This window comes from Strigops habroptila, chromosome 9, assembly GCF_004027225.2.
Source record: "Strigops habroptila isolate Jane chromosome 9, bStrHab1.2.pri, whole genome shotgun sequence".
NCBI lineage: Eukaryota > Metazoa > Chordata > Aves > Psittaciformes > Psittacidae > Strigops > Strigops habroptila.
Genome location: NC_044285.2, coordinates 10,087,791 through 10,107,846, shown reverse-complemented (window position 1 = coordinate 10,107,846; position 20,056 = coordinate 10,087,791). Strand labels below are relative to the sequence as shown.

At 40.1% G+C, this 20,056-nt stretch overlaps 1 protein-coding gene across 1 annotated transcript in view; it reads left to right on the top strand.

The window, feature by feature from the left end:
- The first annotated feature begins 418 nt into the window (after positions 1 to 418).
- Positions 419 to 20,056, top strand: part of SH3GL3 (SH3 domain containing GRB2 like 3, endophilin A3) — a 49,365-nt gene continuing 29,727 nt past the window's right edge. The window contains exon 1 of the mRNA XM_030498318.2: positions 419 to 613. Within this exon, the coding sequence (XP_030354178.1) occupies positions 569 to 613 (45 nt within the window). The 5' untranslated portion in view covers positions 419 to 568. The remainder of the gene's footprint in view (positions 614 to 20,056) is intronic.

The following is a 20,056-nucleotide window of genomic DNA, read 5'->3' as shown; positions in this document are numbered from 1 at the left end:
ACAATAACATCATGCTGAATAATAATAGATCTGAGGTGAATAAGCTCTATTAGAGATGCTACATGGAATCGTAAGAAATGAGGCCTATGAAGAGAAAACCGGAGCCTTATTATAAATAAGACTAGCGAGGCTAAATCAGAGCTAAGAGGCCTTTTGGCGCTTAAGCGAGCATCTTGCCATCAGCGGGCTGCCCACCCCGCGGCTGCGCGCGCGCGCGCGCGCGCGCGCCCGCCCGCAGGGGTCCGCCCGCAGGGGTCCTCCCGGCAGGCGCCCGCCCGCTCACCTTTCCCTCCCCGCTGTCTCCATGCAACATCGCAGCGTGGGCGTCTTTGAGCGCTGACATTTGCATATCCCCTCAAGCGGCCAATCGGCAGGCGGCTCTGGTCTATCATTTGCATATGCCGCGGCGGCAGCCAATGGGCTGTGAGCGGCCGGGCCCGCTCTTGAAGGCGATGTTCCCAGCGGCGCGGGGCGCCGGGGCCGCGGGTGACACAGCGAGAGGCCGCGGGGACCCGCCGGTACGTGCCGGGACCTGCCGGGACCTGCGGGCGCTCGGCGCCGGGGGAAGATGTCGGTGGCGGGGCTCAAGAAGCAGTTTCACAAAGCCAGCCAGGTAAGGGAGCGCCTCGGGGCCGCAGCGGGGGCAGAGCCCTGCGGAGAGCTTGGTCGTTGATGGGTGGCTCGCCCTGCGCCCGCTGCTGCCCGCCCGCCGCAAGGCGCCGCGGTGCCTCGATCTTCTCGGTGGTGGCATCGGCGTCGCTCCCTGGCACCGCGGGGAGCGTTGCCTCCAGCTTCACCTCGGGGTCCTCCCGTTCATCATTGCCTCTTAGCCTCTTGTGTCGATCCGTACAAGAGAGGGTCCCCTCTGTCCTGTTCCTCTTTTGCGTGGGGCGTCAGGTCCTTCTTTTAGTTACTAATATTTGTTATTTAGTGCTGGGTTTGTGTTTGTACTCCCAGGCCTTAGCTGAAGGTGCAGGCTGTAGGGTACCAGCTTTTCCCTGAATAATGCATTGTGGTGTTATGCCACAAACTACAGGTTTGTTATCCTACCTCGCATACGGTGTATTGGTCCTGTAGAGGGTATCCTATGTTTCTAGAGTTTTCCCTCCTCTTCTAGATGCTGTGCTCTTATCTTTTCCTGGGTGAACCTTCATCTTCCCCTGATTCCTTTCATTCCTGTTCTCTTTTCTTGTTTACAATGTGCTTTTCTTTAATACTTTCCCTGATTTCTCTGAAGGGAGAACTCCCTTTCTACCAGACAGGTGGACAGGTTGCACTGCACAGCAGGATAGTGCCAACCCAAGCCCCCATGCTGGTAGGGTAGCTTCAGGAGCTGGCAGCAGTGGGTTCTTCTCACCGGAGGTGTTTGGAAGCCTCAGTTGCTTTCCTTGCACATTGCTCTGAGATCTGTATTTTTGTTGACTCTCATTAATCATAATGCTAATACTGAAATTAGTGTCTGTAACCTATTCATGCAAACCAGACAACTGCTGTTGTCTTGGTGAGAGTAGAGAAAATAAAGGTTCATTGAGTGCTTAGCTGTCATCTTTCTAGGTCCTCCTTCAGATATTTGGCTTGTCAGCAGCCCAAATGCAGAATGTGCACTTTGTTTGGATCTAGAGATGCTAAATATTTGTATCTGATGTTTGTTTCCAGTAGTGTTCTTTGTATTGTGCTATGTACTGATCTTGAAAACTGACATGAATCTGTAACTTCCACCGTTTCTGTGAGAAAATGTGGCACTTTCAGGGGAAACAAATCTAAGGACAGTCTATAAAACGTTTTGGCTTGTTTTGTTCCTAATTTACGGTGTTAAGTGATGTAGCCTTTGCTATGGTGAGTTTGTCACTTGAGAAGAAGGACGTATTTAACTGAGGAAGTCAGAGGGGTAACCAGAAGTGCTGTCTCATCTAGCAACTGGTAACAGTGCAAGTTGCTTAATCCTGCCTCGATGTCCGGTAAACATAAAAAAAATAAAGGAGAGAGGAGATCTGATCGAGGTAGCAGTGATGGCAAAAACAACGGGATATGTTGAAGTTGACTGTATGTGTATAGAAAAGTTGTTGAATGACTTCCAGTATTCATTACGGTAAGGAACTGCGATGCATAGCTTGGATAATATTCCTCTTCTCAGGGTGGGTCAAAGGTGAGGGTTCCACTTATTTTCAAATGCAGGGCTGAGCAAGGATTTTAAAGGAAGTTCATTGAAAAAGTGTCTCTACAGGGGAAAAAATATCATTTGATAGGAACTTAACGTGCAGGAAAAAGATACTGAAATTGAGGTTTTTTTGGTGCCTGAAGAAGCACAAGACACTTCTTAAGAGCTCATTCTGTAATAATTCAGGTAAGATGTTGAGCAAAGTAGTAGTGGAAAAAATAAGAGAAGAAATAGCATGTATAGAGTTGGTCAAAATATCCAGGTCTAAATAACTGATCTATTTGTTTCTGACACACAGAGGCACAGTTGTGCCCATATGTATAAAGGTACAAACTAAACAGTTGTTGAAACTAACAAAAATAAAGTGGAATGTGCAAAATAGAAATATTTTCACTCCATCTTTTAGCTAAATTCTTTTACAATATGCTAAACCAAGCAAATGCAGAGCATGAAAGAGGCATTTCTCAGCAGAACATTTAAGTCTCTAAGTACCATAGGATCGCTTAAGGAGGCATATACCTTTGTGCATTGAATGGATGAGAGATGCAAGGGTAACTGTTAACAGCAGAGACAGGCATTGCTTGCAGAAAGAATGAAATTAATTCCTTTAGTGTTCCCAAAGGAGAATGGGGGCAGATGACAAAAACTGGCAAATTTCCCAGAGGACCTTCAGGAATACTGAAGGGAATGAGGCTTGTGCCAGGACATGTGATTAAGGAATAAGAATAATATTTGAAGGCTGACAGAACCTAAAGACAAAAATCTGAAAGGTAAAGCAAGTGGGTTAAGACAGCCTGTATTTAACAATTCATTCAGAAATGTGAATAAATACCCAAGAAGTGACATATCTATATATTTCCAAGATACTATTTCCATGCTAAAATAGACGTCTACTGAAATACTGTAGTATGTAAAATATATGCATGATGTAAAATATACATCAACTGAAATAAATCACAGTTCTGTCTGAAATACAGAATAGTAGAAAGTTACAGAAAGATCAAGTAAAATAAAATGGAGTTATTCTATAACTCTGTATGCTCTAACTGAACCACTTAACTGTTGCAGAACCATGATTTTTTCCAGAAGAAATGAATTTCAGTTTTGTCTTTGTCAAAAGCCGGCCTCTTCTGTGTGTTTTTATGTAGAGCTTTTGTTAACTAGCAGTGATCACCTTTGTGTGCAGGCTGGAATTCTAAGTTTAGAGAGTCCAAGAAAAAGCAAACAATACTTACAATTTATACATGCTGTTGAGGTTTCTGGTATGTTTGTCTGGTGCATGTCAGATTTGTTTATCTGAAGTTTCAGTGAAGTAAATAATTTTTTGCTTATAAAAGTCAGCAGCAAACTTCTTGGGCTTACTGAAGCCCTCACCAAACCCAGGCATGACACGCTACTGCAGGCTTGTTTGGTGTAGTAAAAAGCCACCATGTCTCTGTAATACATTAATTCACAGTCTGTGTTCTCGCTGGTTTTCTCCTTGAATTTTTTACTCAATCGTATCATTTTTCCACTGAAAATAGCATGTGTTTGTAGGTTTTCACCTAAGTATCTGCTAGTGAGGTTCAGAAGACAACTCTTGAGTTAGGAACATCTGTTAGAATTACCACAGTAAAGTGTGCACCCCAGAGCGAGTGGTGTTTTAACTTGTTTTCTATATATGCCAATATGTAAAGCTGCAGTTCTGCGCCATTTTCTGTACCTTAATAATTGCTTTCTCTGGTGTCACAGGACTGATAGACCCAAAGCTTATATATAACCCAGAGGTCATATATCTGTTATGTAATAGCTTTCAGGTACACTAGAATTTTCTTTACTATGCTTCTTATTTAGGTTATAAGTTTAAATTGAAATGGTCAAGCAGACTGGAATGAGGATCCTTTCCATTCTGTCCATTTAATATCGGGGATGATCCCTTGAGTATAAGCCATTTAAAATAATGAAATAGAACCCGTGTAGCATCTTACCACCTCTCACTGGCTGATAGGTGAGTGCAGTCTGTTTCTCAGAGCTGATAAAATCACCTATCACCTGCCAGTCTCGTGGAATTCAGCTTTTCTTCTTTTTTTTCCCCTATTTTTTAATGTATTTGCAAATAGAATTTTCAAATTAACCTTCAGGGAGTTCTGTTCATGATGAAAACTGGTCTCGTGTAACTTGCAGCTTCTGACATATCTGTTTTCCTGTTTTCAGTTTGAAACCTTTTGATGTAGGTGGGTGTATCTCTGCCTGCTGTTTTTGTAGCCCTCGGTCTTGGCGGTGGTTGCACATGTGGGATAACCCAGGCAGTGGGAGGACTGTATCTTCTGATGCTTACTGGGAGTATATTTAGAGTGGTGTTTCTGTTTAGAAAAGCAGTAGGCACATAGAGTGAATAAGGAAACCTTAATAGATGGCAGATGCTGTTGTAATTTCTGCTGTGCTCTAAAACTGCAGCCAGGCTAGTATCTCGGTGTAAAGATGTGTGTAGTTAGAGGCTATTGAGCTGTGAACCTCCCTCCCTTAGGGTGTTTTGAAAGCTCAGCCACAATGCTGGCATGGAAAATCTGCTCTCTACCTTGAATTAATGTTTTGGGTGTTTTTTTTAATTGTAGCTGAAGTCTGTGTATAGCAGCGGTGCCATTATCAACAGCTTATTTATATTGTATTTCTCAGGCTTAGCTTCTCAGCAATAGTAGAAATTAATGTTTTTTTGAGGAAACACATGCCTGTCAATTATGATGAATATCTTATTTGTTATGTAGGCATCAACAGTGGTAGCCTGTGCAGACTGGCTTCTTGAACCTTCTATTGTCAGTGAAGAAACAGAGGCTCCAAGAGTGTGTGAACTAGGAGCTGCCTCTGTTGTCTTTACATAGAGCCAAAGAGGGAACAGATTTTTCTATCCAAAACAACCAAAATCTGTTACAACTTTTTTTGCTTTCTGAAGGTGATTTAACCTGGTGTAATTAAGTATATGCTCTGTGCTTTTGTCTCTTATGTATCTTGAATGGCATTTCTCTTTTCAAGTGCTGCATCTTTGTTTTAGGAATGCTTTAAAAGGCCTCTTTCTATTTTTAATTTTTTAAAAACATTTGGCAATCACAGTTGCAGGGATGCATCTTCTCTCCCCTGTTTCTGCTTTTACTTTTGATTGATTTATGTGGCATTTTGAACCAATCTGTTGGAATAAAGACCAGATCAGAATGAAGACTTTGTTGTTCCCCAAACAGAGTAAGTCTTGTGATTGGGTTTTGCTGTGGTATTTGGCTTTTTTTTGTTGTTGTTCTTCTGATTATTTTTCTTTTCTGTTACATTGTAGGTGAATGATACCAGCCTAGACATAATATTTAAGCCTTTTTTCAAGTCCATGTTGACATTGAGTTAATACACACAAACTTTACAAACTTTATTTACCCAAGTGCTTGCTAGCGAAGGAAGTACTTTGGTAAACTAGAAAGAGATAAACTTTATGGAGAACCTGAACTTGCCAGTGAGACATGAAAAGAAACATTATTGACTGCATGTAAATATAGTTCTTTCCTAAGACTATAAGCTGTTATCATATAGTCTGTTAGAGATACTGAACTTTCACATCCAGCCTGAATTGGGCATGGTGAATCCAAGTAGTAAAGAGAGAATGTGATCATCTATCATGTTCGTAGTTTTTATTAGGTCATTGGATATACTTTTGCAAACCTTGTAGAATTGTGGGGGTAGGGTAGTGGTGAAAAGGATAGTAGAATTTAGTTTATTGTCTGAGATGTTCTGAAATGTATAATTATACATGTTTTGGAGAGGAGAGTAAACCCTCAGCTGCTAGCCAGGACAAAAAATAGCATTTCTCTATCCTTTGTGTATATGTAGGTATCTAATTAGGCAGTATAGTTTGTCTTTACCTGTGTCATGGGTGGAGACTACTGTTATGCAATCCAGTGATTATAATAACTATAATGTACATTATAGACTGTTCTTCTTCCTAAGATGGTGTGAAGAAAAGCTGAGGGTTTGTTTAAATCTTTAAAGATTTGCTTGTTCATGGAGTATTTGTTTAGGGGGTTTTGTGTCAGGGTTTTTATTTCTTGTTTTGGTGGTGGTGCAGTGAGGGGACATTAATCTGCACATCATCCCTCTTCCTTTGGCGTTGGTATGGCTATCTCACTTCTGAGTTACATGGCTGACTTCTGGTTGTGCAGCCCCTCCTGCTTATGCTCAAGCTTGCTTCCTGGGACCCACGTGCTGGGCTAATAGGTAGGAAATAGACAGTTTCTTGAGGCATGAAGGTGATTTTCAGTGCTAAAAAAATATATCTGTTGGAGTTCAGAGGAGGGGGAAACTAGGTCTCAACATTTAGGTTTACAGTTATATTTTCAACTGTATTTATCACCTGCTAAGTACTTTGCCAGTAGGGCATAAATGTAGGAAAAAGAAACTTTGAGTGCTTCAGTCAGCATACAAATCAGCAGAAGATAGCGATCATATGCCTCTCCAACCTTTAACAATGCAGCTCTCAAAGCCTGCAATAGAAGGGTCATAATGCTGTGAATTGAGAATCTAGCAGAGATGCAGCTACAATTCAGAAGGAGGTTAGTTATATTTTACACATAAAATATTTATATATAAGAGTCTGAATGATATTGCAATTGAAAATAGTGTAGTGGAATGGAGTGGAATCTGAACTTTCTCCTTGAACGCATCTCCTTTTATAGATTCTTGGCGTTGCTGAAGAGTTCTGCACAGGCATCCTGAAGGTTCGTGCGAGAGCTGGCGCTCCGTCCTTAACTCATGCTGTTGCCTGAGTCATTGCAGCACATGTTGGGTAATACAGTGCAGTGCAGTCTCTTGAGAGTCTTGCAATGCTGAAAAACAAATAGGTGAGTGAAGCAGAGCAACAGCATTGCATTAAGGTTTTCTTCAGCGTCATTTGCTAAGTGTTACTTGAAGTTGCTTAAATATCTTGAGCGGATACATTTCTACCAAGAGGTTGCATTCTTATAGAGAATTTGGGATAGGCTTTATAATATTCATATAGGAGGAGAAATTCTTCTTAGTTATACTGATAGAAGGGATGACTTTATGCAGGACCACTTATATAGGAATGTGCACCATAACTGTGAAACTGAGAGCAGAATCTGGCCTAAAATCCTCAGACAAGTGCTTCTTTCCTGTTAAGATAAGAAAGTTGTATATATTTAGTGGCACAAAATAGCTGCAGTTCCAGAACAAACTATTGCTGCAGAATAGAAGTTTTTAATATCACATTGTGTCTGTTGTACCCTTCAAATGCCAACACTTCGTGTAAGCACACATGTAATTCAACTTACAAAATGCGTCCCGTTCTTAATACGTTCAGTAAGAACCCTATGAACCCCAAACTTTGTCTTGTAATGATACTGTTAAGAATAAACTGCTTCTGTTTTTGTTAATGCCACTTTCACGCCAGTATATTGCGATAGTCTAATTCTACACAGTGCTGTTCTTGTTAGTCTCTTTCCTGTTCATGGAAAGGAAGCCACTGCTGGAGTTTTATGACTTGATGGGAGTTGAAGATGCAGGTTTTAACAATGCTTTTAACAACTTTCGAATTTGATTAGCCCTTTTGGAAAAGGAAGATTACACCTTGAATTCTGTTTTCTAGAGCCCTAGTGTGCTATCACTGTGTACATGTTTCTATTCTTAAGGTTATTAAGAGTTATGTGCTTTGGTGGGAGAATATACCAGTTAATTTCCTGGAACATCTCAAATATCGGCAGCTGTGTATGTGAAACACAAAAATAACTTGGCCTTCCATGCCTTCTATTCAAAGGACAATGCCAAGCCTCTGACCAGAATTAATTCTGTTTCTGTACTACACTAATTAAATTATGCTTTTGATACTGTACCTGTGTTTAATGAACTGCAACAACTACAGTGAAATTGGCCTGGTTAGGAACTGAACATGATTATAAGAGTCCAGGACTCAAGGAAAGGAAATCAAGGGGTACTAAAATTCCCTTGTTGATGATTGGCAATGTTTCTGTTCTTGTGCAGTCAGGTTACATATCTGAGGTGAAAAAAGTGGGGAAAACATTTTTATTTTTTTTTTTTTTTAACAAGCAAACCAGACATAAAATATTAAACCCAAGTATAAATGGTCCTGAGTAGTAAGAGCCTCTTTATTCCCTGGTGAGTGCTTTGCAAATGCAGGCAGGTCTCACTATTCCCATTCTTTTTTTTGTACAGATGCAAGTAGGGTACTTGAAGGTGATGTGACTTCAAGGTTAAGGAGCTGGTCAGTGCCAGAACCAAAAGTCGACTGTATATTTCCAGACTATAGGTGCAATGCCCAGTCATAAGAAATTCTCCTTTCAAACTTTTGGGGTTTGAAAGGTGTGTAGAACCGTGTTATGTTAACTATGTGTTCGGGTTTTTTAGTTCTCTTTTATCGTATATAAGATGTATTCATAATTACAAAACGTAGGTATGAATTTGGATTAAAGCTTCCACATAAATATGGTGTAATTCCACTGATTTAAAGTTCAGCAGTGCTGAACATGGTATTTTCACTTCCCATTACTGTTTTTAATACCCCTCTCTAATGGGCAACCTGAGTTTAGAATCCAGGATTTTCAGGTAATGATATCTTCCCACCACAGAATAAGCGTGGGGAAAAAATTTACTTAGTGCCATAAATAAGATGTGGGATTGGAGGTCAGAAAGTCATTGTTTTGATTCAAGAGCATGAATTTCCCTTTTGCAGTCCTGTTGAGAGAGCCAGAAAGTAAAATTTTGCGCCTGCACCATCTGCATGGTCAGAGAATGCCATAGGCATGGGAACGCTTTCCCTTTCCCACAGAGAATGTGGCACCTGTCAGCTTGGCATCTGGGTCACGGTAGATGTGTGTCATGGGAGAGGAAGAAACCTTGTTACAGTGAATTACTAATCAAAGACTGTAACTTCTCATCAATTAAGAAAAATAAATTTGGTTGAAAATATAGTCTGACTTCTTATGTAATTAAAATAGTTTTACATAATGGAAGGGAAACAAAGGGACTACTCCAAGAAAGCATAGTAAATAGCAACATTAGTGATAGGACAAGGGGTAATGGGTTTAAACTTCAACAGGGAGATTTAGGTTCAAGGCCAGGTTGGACAGGGCTTGGAGTGACCTGCTCTAGTGGAAGGTGTACCTGCCTGTGGCAGGGGTTTGGAAGTGGGTGAGCTTTAAAGTCCTTTCCAACCCAAACCATGCTGTGATTCTCTGAAAACAATGAAATGCAGACAATTCTGTGCACGTGCTGAGGGAAGTTCTTTTCTGCCCCCATGGATGAAGTCAGTGGCACATTTCTGCAGTGCTGCTGTTAGCACTAAAGAGAATTGTAACTCGTGGAGGGTCAGGACAGTGGGTGTCTTAGAAGTGTGGCTGGGAAGCCCTGTTATCCACAACTGCATTTTAATTTGTGATATTGTGCGAAACAATGTGTTGCTGCCTGAAACCACTAGTATGTTGTGAAATGGAGTTATGAAAATAAGGCAAAAATATACAGCGACTTTCTCTCCAGATTAGTCACAGTGAACACCGTGATGAAAGTTGTTGGGGTTTTTTTTTCACTCTCATACTTGGAGTTTTTCATTTTCTATTAAGTGAATGAAAGGAGCATGGGTTATGAAAAGCTTCCAGCTCTACAAGAGTGCTTGAGACTTGTTTGTTCCATTTAGGTTTTGCTACTCATGATGAGCGCAGGTTGCATTAGCAAAGAAAGTAAGAGATCTTAAGTCCTTCTGTTTTTCCCATGGGTATTGTTGCTAAGGGCCCCGCATGAATCTGTCAGCAGTGCTCCAGAGCTGTTGGATTTTTATAAAACCACTGAGTAATGAGACTGTAACACCATTAAAGTCAGTTGCATTTGTAGTAGACCAAGGAGCAGGAGGCACCTTACTTCACAGAAGTCTCATGCTGAATGTGAACTTAAAGGCTTGAGAATACTGTTGACTAAAATGCCTTAAAACCCAACCAAAACAAGAAACCTCTCAAGCAGAGGAGACAAAAAAAATCTTGCTGGTTCAAAAGGAAAGTGTGTAATCCATGTACAGCAGGAACAGGTACATTGTCTTCAGTAGCAAGTAGCAGGGACTGACTGTGTGGCAGAATACTGTGGGTGTTTCACATAGTGTTAAAAGCAGTGGGAACTACAGGACTGACTGCTCAAAAAAGGTGGAATGATGCCACTTAAAATAATGTACAGTAAAAAGGGTAAGAGAAAGAGTTGTCAATCCATTTTATAGTGACTTAAAATCTGCAAGGCTAGTGTAAGTGTAAAAGTGTAAGCAATAGTTTAATAATGCTGAAGGACAAATCTCTAACTTGATTATGTGGGAAGAGGTTTCTGTAACAATTACTGCCTGGTGGAAAGGAGTTTGTGAAGGAGCAATAAACAGATTATTTGTCACTTTGCATGCATACAGGGTAGACTTGCTGATAAACATTATGCTGAAGCGGTGATGAGCAGTAGTATGCTAATGTGGGGGGAAGTTAATTCTAAACCAAATCAACCAAAAATTATGATTTTGGCAGTCAGTGTATCAGGCTATATACAGAACAGGCTGACAGCCTTGTTCTGCTTCCTCCTGTGTGCAGCTCACCTGGGGCTCAGCAGTGGATGATCTTGGCCACATTTTTTACTGGTAATGGATTCACTAGAGCTGTCACTTTATGGCACTGCCAAGGAAGTTTTTACTTTAGATAGATACATAGTTATATAGTAGCTTTTAAAAACTAGAAATGGTACTCGTAATTATTTGTAGTATATCTTTTAGTTTTAGCAGCTCTTGAGCTTAGACAAATTTGGGAATATTGAACCCAAATATATAAGCTTTGACCTTAAAGCTGCAAATAACTATTAAAAGTGCCCTTTCTTGTTCATGTTATTTCTCCCGTGTTTGGCCTGTATTGGTGCTCTAAAGTATTTGCCAGGTAATTTTTAAAGCTCAAATTTACTGTTTAAGGAATTGAATGTTTAATGAAATAGATCTGACTTCAGTGAAGATGATGTAAATATATTCTGACTTTATATAAATCAGAATTAGGTTAGCCCAAAAACTGAATAGAAAGACCTGACTTTTTCCCTAGCCCTTACTTTAACAGGCCTCTCTGACATCAGTTGTGACTAAGTGATCCTAAAAGTGTGGGCATTGAGGATGTGCTTAAGGCATAAAGTCAGGAGGAAGTGGTAGGTGCTTGCTGTCCTGATGAGAAGGCCCAATGTAGTCAGCCTTAAAAAACAAACAAATGAAAAAACCCCACAAGCAAACATTCGAACTTCAGTTTTAGACCACAGCTGATTTTTATTTAAATGGGTTTTGAAGAAAGCTATCTAATAAGCAGAAATCTCTGGTCATGGATGATGCAGGAGGACATCTGAATAGTCATGAATTACACAGTGCAGTTAAGTGTTTTCAAGATAAAAAAATATTTAAATGTTTTAAAGATTTCAATTGCCTCTTTGGCACATGCAAGCTATGATTTATGTGTTGGTTGATCTCTTATTTGTAGAAGTAAGAGTTAGTTATTTTTTATTTCAAATGATGTAAAAGAAGTCACTACACTAGCATGTGTTACTTTAACAGAAAAATATTGTGATTGGCTATTCTGTAAGAGCTCTAACCAAGTCAGACTTCATACAGAACCCAGCTACAGGGTATTACAGTGGGCTTTGGTTCTGTGAAGCCTTGAAGTGTTTGCACAGCTTTATGTCCATGGAAAGCTCTGGGACTGTTCATGTGCTGAAAGCTGGCTAGACCCTCCAGAGTTCAGGCCTGGGCTATAATCAGTGATGTATTTAATGTCAGCTTTTACGAGAGCCAGTGGGAGCCATCTTTCTGAGTAAGCAAGGGTAGTTTAACCTGAGAAAAGAGTGAGGAACTGGTCAGGTAATGTTCTGGGGAGGTGAAGTGCAATAGATTCCTCTTGGAAGCTATGAATCAGAGTAGTGCACTCTTCCAGAACTGTGACTGACAATATGCCAACATTTTCTAGAATAAGGGAAAGCACAGATTTTCAGTAGACCAACTGACAATTGCTAGATGTCATGTGAAGAGGGCAGAAATGAAGAGGTGTTGAATGGACAAGGTAGTATAAAGTACTATATTTATGCAATCAGCTTTAGCAGCTGGATGCCATCAGGAAGAGGATGCAGTTGCATAGCAACTCGCATCACCCTAAATCTGGGCCATCTTACCCTTGCTCTACCCTCCAGGTAAGGTCCTGCCCACTTCCTTGAGTCAGCTCTGAGTGCATGTGTGATCACACACTAAGCTGATAGAGGCAGCTTATCCATCTGAAAATTAACCCAGCTCAAATGTGTGATTAGCTTTCAGGTGGATTAACTCACTGAAGCAGCTCACAGCCAGTTGCATGAGAGCTAGTACCATTGCAGTGGAAGTGGTGGGGATGTCTCGACAGGGATGAAAAGGATTTAGAGAAGGCTAAGCAGCTGTAGAAAAATACCTTAGTGAATGTTAGAATGTTTTGTTCACATTCAGCATAGAATAAACTATGCTTTGTAAGAGATTTGTATCTCACTGGTGTTCCGAATGATTCGCCAACAAGAAATCTCTGCTACCAGTTCCCCCTGGGTTTAATGGTGACTGTTATGTTTATGGTAATAAACATGAGGGCAAACAAAGGACACAAAAAGATCTATCCATATTCCAAACTTATGGATCTATCCATAAGTCCAAACAGAGCGAATGAGTGGTTTAAGTAACATGGTGGTAAACCTGGATATAGGTAAAAGGAACGTTCCTGGTCAAAGCAGCACCTCAAGCCACGTAACCTACAAATCCTTTGGGCGATAGGGCTTACACAGTGAGACCTGAGAGTCTTCAGTCTGACTTCAGTGGAAAACTGAGAACGCTGTTGAAGGAGGTTGGGGGAAACATAAAGTTGTTGGAGGAGAGTGCCTGATTTCAACTGTGAGGAGTATTGGGGGACAGAAGTTCTGCTCAATTAGAGTAAAGACTAGTGTGACAAATGATGTGGAACAGCAATGAAAGTTAGGATAAAGTAGTAAAAGGATGTTAGGGGTAGCAAGAGGCAAGCTAACCAGTAAAAAATAAATGTGATATAAGTTTTCTTGTTCTCCCAATACTCTTTGGGCAAACCAGAATGTCATAAGGGACCACTTTGACAATTACTTGTTAGCATCTGTAAAAGCAATCTTTAAATTCAGTCATAAGAGATGTCTGATACAGCAACATCTTAAATCACACAGGAGTTGAAATAAGAAAGAAGATAATATGAGAGGTCCTCATATTACTTGGAAAGGAAGCGTGTAAAGGGGGTTATTTAAATCTCTGATTTCAGGCTTTTGTTTTACAGCATAACCATCTTTTCTCATCTTTGCAGTGGGCATATATGAGAATGTCAAAAGGAAGCCATACCTTCCTTACAAGCATAGAGAACAACTTCAGAAAGAGGGATTGTTTTAAGGCCAAATCAGGATTGTATTTCTGCCAAGTGAATTTTTGCACTGGGAGCTCGTGGAGGGAGGAAGGAGTGTTAATGTGATAACAGCCAGTGGAACTCACTCTGCGTGTAACTTGTCATTCACAGCTCTAGCTCCTCTCCATGCAGAGGAGAGGGGATGAAATATTGCCCGGTTGTTATACCTGAAACAAGATGCCTCAATTGAGGTTCTGGCAGGGCATGTACCCAGCACTGAGTCTCACTGCTTGTCCTTTGTCGCTCTGCAGAAGGAATGCCTCTGTGTGATGCGCTTGCAATCACTGCTTGTCTGCAGTGCTCATGCACATGCTTATCCAGCCAGAACACCCTGAGACAGCAAGTGCCAAACAGATCATATTTTGCTTTGCAAAGAAATTCAGAATTTAATTTTTTCTTTTTTTTTTTAAACAGAAGTTTGGAACTGAGCAAGGACTCTGAAATTGGAAAAGTGAGGAAGGATATTAACTTCTGGTTTTAAGATATGCTCGCTTCCATAAACAAGAAGATTTTAAACAGATTAGGAAACAGTATTTTAAATCTGCAAAATTAAATGCTGAAGTAAAAGAGTGGTTTTTTGTCTGTGTTGAGATTTATGGTTTCAGGTTTTGGCTACATGAAATTTCACGTCAATGAATTTGATTGAATTTTTGCCAGAGACTTCAGGGTAATCAGGTTTTCTCATTAAAAGCACTTGTATCTTCTCTTCTGAGAAGTGCATAGGCTCGAGTTTCACACTTCATTACATAGAATTTTAAGTAGGTTTGCAGAGCAAATAATGTGTCTGCATCTAAAAATTTAGATCAGTTAGTTTATTACATTTGAAACCTTATGAAGATGTTTTCCTTTTGAGATGTGTACAGTAATGATTACTTTCTATTTACTAATTTATAAATGCATGTGTAGGCATCAGTGTTGATTGAGTTCCTTGGGAAACAGTGGAGGTTTGTCAGGAAAGTGTTCAAGGTTTTGCAACACAAAGTAGTTTTTGTTGTACAATGCATGTGCTAAAGAATAGCTTTAGCAGAGAAGTTTGACTAAAGTGCTCAGTAATACTGTGACGTGTCACCGCCTGGTGCGAAATGAGTCACTCTCTATAGAAATGCAAAATCACATTATAGAGTCCAGAGTCTTGTACTTTACTTATCTATAGACAAGACTGTCCTTTGTCCATGATACTGTTTTTCTTCAATATCTGTATATATTTAATTTAAACTCATAGACACCATGCTGAGTATTGGTGTATGCTTCATCTCATGCTAATGGTCTGTTTGATTTGTATCATTCGTCTCTGTTATCTATGGGTTCAGTATCTTACTGTCCCTTTTTACTGGTCTTTTAGATGTGAATGAAGATGAGGTACGGTTATCAAGCTGGAATGGCTATTTCATAATATAGAAATACTGGCCTAAGAGCTGTATTTATTTGGGCTTGTCAAGAACAATTGCTAATGTTCTGTCTGAACAGTTAAGTGAGTAGGAAAACGTTACGTAGTGCTACTTGGAAGGACCATAGCTAGAAGTCATCAAAGGGCAGTCTGAAACCTTTCAGTGCAGAGATTTGCAACAAGTTTGGAGAAAGCACGAGTTATAGTTTCTGCAGCTCCGTGATTTGTACAATGGTATGGAGATGAAGCCTTTGTTTAGGGGTAGGATTTTGTACTCTGGAAGGGGGCTGGATTTTGCCACAAGTAAGTTGGTTTTACTGGCAAGGAGGAGTAGAAGGCATTTAGAAATCTGAGTTTGTAATGGGATGGACTCACTTTCTGGAATGTACTTCTCAGTGTTTTTGCTGCCTCCAAAATTCAGTAGCTGACAAAGGGCACCGAGAATAAAAGCACTGTGGTTTAGAAATGCCTATGTGAAGCCCGCATTGCTTGCTTTTTCATCCCACTGGCATCATCAAGCACATGAAGTGACAATTGCAGTGTTAGTGGGGTGCGCTGAGAAAGCCTACCTACGTACCTGGGAAGGATGTCAAGTCTGATACGAATTTCAAGTTTAAAGCATTTGAGATGGTGCATCACCATGTCCAAAGGAAAGGCTTCAGATCAGTATGTATCTCAGAATTGTAGTGCTAGGAGCAGTGGCTATGCCCAAAGTCAGCTGGTTTAAGAGCCTACAGGAGCTAAAGCTTAAAGTCCATCTTCACGATAATGATATAATTACAGCAGATTATCTGGGTAAGTTAATAACAAGCTCCATTAATCATTGGGTGGTCCAGCTCATTTCTGAGAGATTGTGGGGGAGCAGTAGGAGAAGTATTGTGTTTGAATTGTTCTTTGTTGGAATTAAATTCCTTTGCCAGAATGGCTTGGAATAGCAAATGTCAGGCCTCTCTGCAGTTGAGATGTGGTGCTAGCTCTCTGCTGCTGGAATCAAGCTTCTGCTTTGTGACAGCTGCTCTATTTTCCTTTAAACATACAACATACATTTCTTTTGACGTTATTCAACAGCCAGTGTTTAAGCTCTGTGCGGTTAAAAAGAATAAAGAATGTGTGTAATTAGGAAGCTGAGAAATCTGCTATATGTTATGGGAACGAAAGAAAGAAAGAAAGAAAAGACAGCACTTTTACAACTACAGTTGAGGGTCTTGCCAAAATTATCTGAATATGGCTACTGATTGCTTAATATTTGCTGTCAAAGAAGCTTAGTAAAGAAAATTATCTCTAACAACTAGTGTGTGCATTATAAAAGAAAGGACTCTAGCCTTTTAGGTTTAGAAATGGTGGAATACATTCCTTTAAACTTTCCTGCTAGAGTGGTGTTAAACATTCTGTACACTTCTAGCTTGTGTATTTGTTAGTAATCTTACCTTGTTAGAGCTGTAGGGTCTCACCTGGAGCTTAAATCAAAAAGTGTTTTGCTGCTGACAGATCTGAAGGCAGGAAGAGATTCAAGTCCCATTTAAAAATTGAAGGCTTTAATACACACTGATGACATTTTGTCCAAGTGACAGGTTTCTAATTGGACACCTTTACTCCTGCAGGTGATTTAGAACTCGTGGTGTATTGCGTTTTCTGAACCTGGCATTGCAGCACTTTATAAGCCCCTTGGCAAGTGGCTGTTCACAGTTAATATAACTGGTGACGCTTATCTGTTGTGTTCTTAAGTTCAAGCGTCCATGGGAAAGTGCTTTCGCAATTCGAAGGTAGAAGGTCGAATTTAATGAGACGGAGTCATGAACAGTGCATATCTTCCTGCTAGAAAACAAAGTTGATAGAAAGTAGCTTTTAAAGCAAACTCTCCTTGAAAGCAAAGGTAGTTGTATCTCTTCCTAGCTGGTTCCCCCATTCAACCCCTCCTTTCGTTATTATCTGTTTCTCAAAATAACAGCAAGTACATGATCTTCTCTGGATGTTTGCTGCAGTGTTTCTGTCCTAGGAGTCTTCATTCTTTCAACCTTGAGTTAGAGACTATATAAATTAACAGGATAAACCTGTCTTGTACTTTGATAAAAGAACATGGGTGTACCAATAAATGCCTCCTGAGCAGAGTACTGAAAACAACAAAAGTATATGCAGCTCTTGCTGGGAACAGAAAACGGAGACTAGTGGGGGGGAAGGGAAGAAGGAGCAGGGAGAGGCTGGCTTGTGGGAGAGTATATTTAGGATGGAAGGCTGGATGAATTACTATTATTATCATCTATACATGGACAAAGTAACTGGTCATTCTAAAATGCTTCATTTCCTGCCTAAGTATAAATTCTCTGGACAATTTATCGAGGCGCTGCTTGTAGCTGTGGAAATATATTTTTTTTCCCTGACACTTATGCAGCAAAATGGAATCATGGCTGGACAGTTCTTTGGCCCTCTGAACTGGGCTTAACACTGGAGCTAATGATTAGACCTTTTGCTGGTAAATCTTATCTTTAAGTGACTTAATTTATGAATTGTTTCATAGGACCAACATATACGAATGACAAAGGAAAGGGGGATAGAAGTGCATTTGGAGCAACTCCAGGAGGCCCCCATTCGTAAAACTATGTAGATAAGAAACTTGGTGAGGGTCCTGTCAGTAGGATTTCCTTTTGTAAGCAACCAGTTTGTCTTTAAATGGTGAAGAAACTCCATTCCTCAATGCAAAGCACAACAGGATCTGTGTGACTGTAAATCTTCAGATATGAAACTAGTGATGTCTAATGGGCATGGCATTATGTCAGTGGGTGCCATTATTTCAGTTTGACAAGGCTATATCAATCTATATCAATTTCTGAGGTGGGAAAGAACTTAGAGGTAAAAGCAAAGTTACTTTATCTTCTGTGCTGTTTGAACTTGAGTTGACTTACTCAAACAGGGTGAACTCACATTAAAAATAGACTTAAATGCAATGAAGTATGCTCTAAATTAGTTTAGTTTCTGTCAGTATGAATAAATACAAAAAAGCTATTAAAAAAATTTATATATTACAGTTTCCCTGGTTTCCTTTGATTTACATACATTTATTGTAATTTAAAAAAAGAAAATGAACCATAAACTTTCTATTCATACACAGATTAGCAGTGGAACATTTGTGTCATGCTAGTGGGAAAACAATTGGGCTACTTGAAGGTACTGTCAAATGCAGAAAGTAAACACACTGAAGAAGAAAAGCCTTCTTTTCCTGTCTTTTCCCTACTGCACTTTTAAAACTCTTCAGGTGATCCTTCCCTAATCATAGGAAAAACCCCATATAAAATTATCTAAATAATGACACTTCCTTTGTTTGTTACTTTTTTAAAGTGGAATCAACCCCTCCCTCCAGGCTAGTTTAGGTAGCAGTTAACCATTTTCTGCTGGTAAACGAATGGCCTATCCAGGACTTGTACGCATGGGAATGAAAGATGTGTGTACAGATGGAAACTGATATCCGTATGGTCTGTAATAATAAGTTCTGAAGAGTTAGTTCAGTTCATCTCTAGTTACAGTATGTCAAGGAAATTATAGTAAGAGCAATATTTTTTCTGGCAAAGATGCTGCTGTAGAATGTGTAGAATTTCCAGAGTTACAAAGGCATTTGGCTGACTAAACTTGAAAATAGCTCTAAGGAAGAAATGAGCAACGGGCAATCTGCTGTCCCCAATGAGATATAGTTTGAAAATATTAGAAACCATATAACAGCAACAGCATGACAACAACAAGGCACTCACCTTCCTGCACTCCCTGTGTCACCTTCATTAGTGTTACTGATTGTGGCCTGTGTGCAGCCATAGGAGATGGTATTGCTGGATTTTCAGTGGCAATACACTGTGTAGGAAGAAGATACAGCAAAAGGAACTTTAAAAGGAGTTTAGAAATAGCAATTGATCCATTTTGCTTATAGACTGGTAGCTGAGCAATACTCAGTTTGCTTTCAGTTCTCTGTGAATACATGTGCATCCCAAACCAAAATGGCACCAGATACAGAAAACAAAAATGTAACTTGCTGCACTGGCTTTAATCTTTAGTTGTTTTTGGAAGGTTAATGGAATATATCAACCATACAAAACCAGAAGTCCTATGCAGAGGCAACGAGTAGGCCTTCCTTATTTGTCTACAAGGGGAAAGCCAGCTTTCTTCATTTAGGCTGGGTTTTGAGTCTTGGTCTGAAGCTGCAGTGAAGTACTTTACCTCACGTCCAGGCTTGCGCACCAGAGAACTGCTTATGTCTGAAGCCATGAATTGTGCAGCAGGGCATGTTGCTTGAGTGCCATGAGGGGTAATTTGGCCCTAGCTATGCTGGTGATTTTATTTTTGCACGATAGAAGACGGAGATGATAAATCTATGGTGATAAGACTAAATGCCTTACTGTGATCAGCACCAGCATTTGTATTTTACACTATTGCCTCTTTATTCCATCCCCTTGCCACTGACTTGAGTAGAAAAATGTTATTTTCTTTTGAAATTTCCATGGTTCAGCAGTGTCAATATTTTGCGTGTGAGGGGTGCTTCAGCATCAATGGAAAATAGACTCTAGAGGGATTTAAATCTAAACCACAATGTCCTGGAATCTGTTTCATGAAATCACCTATTTGAAGAGCTATTCACGGAAGAAAATTAATATGGAAGTTTGGAAGAAAATGGAAGAAATTGCCCCTATTTTCTTTCCCCTGGAGGACCTCTGAGCTCCTTGCTGGCAGCTGCTGGTGATTGCCAGCTCAAATGCTGCTGCTCTTTTTTTCTTCTGCCTTTTTCTTTTTTTCCCCCTCTGTGTGTGGGTGATCTGTTCAGGTTTTGAGCAGGGTTTACAGTATAGATGGAGGGAAGTGTGTTTCAGAAGAAAATAAAGGAAACAGAAAGAAACATAAGGCAAAGAGATAAGTGATAAGGAGGGGGGAAGCAACTGAGAGAAAAAGGATCTAAATGGAAGTAGTAATAGTGGAATTGACTGAATTGAAAAGAAGTGCAGATGTACCAGTGATTAGTGGATGAGGAGAAAACCTATCTTGGGGTGCTTGGCTGGCTGAATGTTTTTGTGA